The sequence below is a fragment of the Protomyctophum parallelum genome (genome assembly GCF_964188405.1).
Source record: "Protomyctophum parallelum genome assembly, chromosome: 5".
Lineage (NCBI taxonomy): Eukaryota > Metazoa > Chordata > Actinopteri > Myctophiformes > Myctophidae > Protomyctophum > Protomyctophum parallelum.
Window position 1 is genome coordinate 35,597,040 of NC_139702.1, and position 4,647 is coordinate 35,601,686.

The 4,647-nt window shown below is 40.3% G+C and overlaps 1 protein-coding gene across 2 annotated transcripts in view; it reads right to left on the reverse strand.

Moving 5' to 3' along the window:
- Nucleotides 1-414: 414 nt before the first annotated feature.
- LOC310859435 (cAMP-dependent protein kinase catalytic subunit alpha-like) overlaps nucleotides 415-4,647 on the reverse strand; it is a gene marked incomplete at its 5' end in the record, with an annotated part of 11,739 nt that continues 7,506 nt past the window's right edge. For both annotated transcript variants that reach the window (XM_083765977.1, XM_083765976.1), the window contains 5 exons: nucleotides 415-913; nucleotides 1,066-1,170; nucleotides 1,262-1,321; nucleotides 4,012-4,134; nucleotides 4,311-4,406. In XM_083765977.1, coding sequence (XP_083622103.1) covers nucleotides 788-913; nucleotides 1,066-1,170; nucleotides 1,262-1,321; nucleotides 4,012-4,134; nucleotides 4,311-4,406 — 510 coding nt within the window. In that variant the 3' untranslated portion in view covers nucleotides 415-787. The remainder of the gene's footprint in view (nucleotides 914-1,065; nucleotides 1,171-1,261; nucleotides 1,322-4,011; nucleotides 4,135-4,310; nucleotides 4,407-4,647) is intronic.

Consider the following 4,647-nt stretch of genomic DNA (forward strand, 5'->3'; position numbering starts at 1 on the left):
AGGCTTAAGAGTAATTTAGCTCAATCCTTCCATTTTGTATAACTTATTATAACTGCCCTTTGACTTAAAATTGTGCAAATAATTCTGGAGGGCTTAAAAAGCTTAAAAAGGTTAAGTTAAAATGAAAACATGAACACAAAACCTATGGGAAAGCAATTAGACCTCAAGGTGCAAATGGTGGCTAATTCTAAGAGTTGTATTTATTTTTTCTTATGTTAAGATGGTGGAGAGATGGGCAGATGTGTGTGTGTGTGTGTGTGTGTGTGTGTGTGTGTGTGTGTGTGTGTGTGTGTGCGCGCGTGCGTGTCGTCTGCGTGTGTGTGTGCGTCTGTGTGTGTGTGTGTGTGTGTGTGTGTGTGTGTGTGTGTGTGTGTGTGTGTGTGTGACATGCCATGGCAACAGGTGGGTAAGGGAATATAGAGTAGGCAAGACTTGAGGTGGCAACATGAGGAAGCGATTGCCTGCAGAGAACATTCTGACTGAGAACAGTGAATCCTCAGAACGCATACATCTTCATAATATTTTTCACAAAGTGATTCATAAATATGACAAAAATAAAAGTAATAAATGTAAAAAGAAAGAAAAAAAGGAAAGAAATGCATGTATGAAAAAAGGCAACATTGCTGGTTCTCTATTCCGCTTCTCTTTACTGTCGCTGGTGCTTTTGAATGGACAGGAGACAGACAGTGCTCCAACTCCCTATGCCACCTGATTAGCCCTCTTACTCTTTCCATTTTGTCCCTCACCTTTATCTCTCTCTCTCTCTCTTTCTTTCTCTCCTTATGCTCTAGAACTCAGTGAACTCCTTGCCACATTTCTCTGTGAAGGAGACACGGACTTCCTCCTCCTCATAGTCATCAAAGTAGCTGGTGTCACCTGGTCCTTTAAACTCTGGGACAAATGGAGCCTCCACCTATGTATGCACAAATAAATACAACTATTAAATAAGCAGTAATAAGCACCATACTGTACAAGCAGTCAAAAAAGGAGACAAACATATGAATACACAGAGAGATGTTAAACGCACGCACATGCACATCCAAAGGCACAGAAATACACTTATACCTTTCTCTGGAAGATGGAAATCCAGTCAGTGGTTGCAAAGAATTTGTGTCCCTTGATGTCACTGACCCCATTCTTGAGGTTGCCATAACGCTTTGTGAGATCCACCTGCCATTGACAACAGTACAATTGACTTACTATTTGGGAAATTTAAATAAAACAACTGGTAAACCTGAGGTAAAAAATGGCTGCTGCAGACCTGTAGCAGATTCCTCAGCATGTCCTTAAGGTCTGAGCTGAAGTGAGATGGAAAGCGCACCTGGGTGAGGGGAGTACAGATGGACAACATTGGAAAGTAATCATGTAGAGATTAGGGCCCTCATTTATCAATGGAGTGTAAAATCTGTTTGTTTTGGAGTCCACTCACGTCGGCACGGAATTTATGAAGTGATCGCAAACAGCTGATCCTTGCTTAATTTCAATCCTAGTTGATAAATGTGACGGCTAAAATTAATCTGGCACGCCCTATGAAATCAAGCTTCGCCCTTGTTTTTGCGACATGAACAACTGTGACCAAACAACGTATATGGAAACCACGCACACACATATCGCAACTTGCAAGCAACTGTCACTGTGTGTTGGTAGTTATTCAAGTATTTATTCATTTAATATACAACAATTAAGATATTTTAGTGAACGAAAACCTGAACCTGTGAAGTGTGAACCATGAATTAAATAGCTCACATGTCATTGGAATGAGTTTGGACGCGCACACACGCTGCTGTTTTGCAAATGGCTGCATCTCTTCCTCCTGTCCTGTCTGTCTCTAGTACTGTGGTCTGTCCGTGACACCGTGACACACGTTCATTACAGTCTATATTAGATTGCCTCGCTGCAGTGGCTGGGCTGTCAAGTGTCAAGAATGCGCAGTCTAAAACTTAACGTAGCCTATGTGGTACTGGTGGTGGTGGGATGGCTGGGTTAGCTATCTCCGATGCGGTCCCCACTTGCGCTGGCACGGCACATTTGGCATTCGAGCGACGCGTCGGGTTTATCCATAAATGAGGACGACACGAGGAGATTGCACATGTCGTAACTCCAGAAAGACATGGGCCTGCTGTAGATTAGGGCGTAGGCTACCCACGTTGGGAGACTTGACTCTCCAACTGCAGCAGTCCACTCTGCACTAGCCTACGTCCCTCCAAGTCATACAAATATTCCAGCACAGGCAGCGCAAATCCTCGCATGTATGCGCTCATGCAAAACACTGTTTAAATGGCTTAAGCATCTAACTTGCAACATTGTTTTTAATGGCGCAATTTTAATTGCTTGTAGCCTACACTTCCACTATCCCGCCAAGTTCATATGACATGCCTTTACAAAATAATAAAATGTCACATGTATAATATGTATTAGTTTTATATACATTTTAGAAGTGAAAACATATGTTTAGATGCCTTCAGACAATGCTGCTCTGCTTTTCTACGACAGAAAAACAGGTGAGGACAACTCCCGACCTGACGTGATATTTAGCCGGGCGCACGTTCAAGTTCAAGTTCATGCTGGAATGGTAAATGCCAAAAATTGCGATGATTCCGGTGTACGCCCATATTTGGACGTACGCCGCATTGATAAATGAGGGCCTATGTCTCTGTGAAAAGATCATGCATTCAAAGTTAATTATATAATGTATTTATATATCTTGAGAATTCTGTCAGGTCTAACAGATATGCATGCAGTATGGCATATTGGAGCGGTTGGCTTCTGTCGCATGGCGTGGCAGCCGGTGGTCTGCAATTTATATTACACTTTGACTTAAAACCAATCGCAATTTATTATGAGCTGTGCAATCTATGTAGTAGTGTAAAGTAACTAAGCATATGTACTCATTACTCAAGTAGTAGTAGACATAGTACTATATAGTATATATGCATAGTTTCATTATATAGATATTACAGATTCCACTGTTAGGTTCTTAGCTTACGTATGATTCATGATGACTATTTTTATGTATATGATGTATTACCATGTTTTTTGTTCTTGCTTACCGTAAATCGCTCTGGATTAAGAGCATCTGCTAAATGCCTACATTTTAAGTATTGTACTTAAGTACAGTTTTGACCTATTTTTACTTTCTAATGTCAAATACTTTTACTTCTACTCCACTACATCTCAGAGGCAAATATACTTTTTACTCCACTACAATTCTTTGAAATCTTTTAATTTTAGTTACTTAATACTAGATTACTAGTTACATATTTTTTGTTACTAGATTTTCAGACCTAAACTACTGTATACTGTCAATTTGAAAATAGCAGATTTACAAGCTCACAGTGCGTCGCAAAGCGGCGTGTTGTGAGCGTTGTTGATCTGCTATTTTCTAAGGATTTTTATACAATTTATACATTTGAAAACTTGTGTAATGGAACCTATACTACATAATGGGTACTTTTACGTTTAATTACATTTTAATGCTAATACTTAAAATATTTTTACTCAAGTCAATTTTGAATACCGAACTTGTACTGGTAAGGTAACAGCACATTGTTGTTGTTAGTAGCACCTGGATGGAGAGGACTGAAAAGGTGAGTTCTTGTCCAACATGAAAAAAGAAAAATGTCAATGGGTTCTCAGATTGGTACACGTGCAACAAAAAACAAATGGCAGCTGACTAGACCATGGCTTCGGAGCTCACTTGACCGCAGTCAGGCTTGTATTTCAGGCCAGGGCAACACATAGTTTCCAGAGGGCAAATCATCATTGCTTTCTAAATTAATGGGTAGGCTATTTGGCATGAGGGCACATTCACCCATACGCTTCAGAAGCATCGATGTCCCTTGCTGTGGGAGCAACGGGGTGGCAATCCAGTTGCAGTGTTTTGACATGCCACTTTAAACGTGCCTCTTTATTGGGAATAACCCCTTGAGATGAATCAACCAAACAGAGACAGAAATATGGCCAGCAGAAGCAACTGTGAAGCTCACAATAAAAGAAAAGTGTGAAGCTCACCTTCCCTGATACAATCTTCTCATATATCTGGATGGGCTGGTCAGCAAAGAATGGCGGGTACCCTGCAGCCATCTCATAGATCAGCACACCTAACGCCCACCAGTCTACTGCTTTGTTATATCCCTGGGGGAGTTAGGTAGGAGAATTAGGACAGGAATGACACTTCATGAGACTGTGACACCACTGTTTTTTTAATAATAATAATAAGTAATATTCTTATCACTTCTAATGGGTAACACAATAACAGTCAAGATCTGCAAAGCCAGTGCCACCCTCTGTGGAAATTCATGCTGGCTCACCTTGCTGAGAATAATCTCTGGGGCCAGATATTCTGGGGTACCACATAGTGTCCAGGTCCGACCTTTTACATGCTTAGCAAAGCCAAAATCTGTCACCTAATAGAGACAGAGGAATGTGGTTTGATTGATTGATTGATTCACATTTTAATTTCACAGTATGCAGAATGGGTACATTTCAAGTCAATACAAAAACTGTCACTTTGTGGATGAACCATTAAGCACACTTGTTTACAACAGGGTCCACCATTTTCAAATCATCAGAACATTTAAAGATGTACAAATATACACTTCTATTAAAAAAAAGAACAGGAAATCAACATATAAAGAAAGTAAAAAG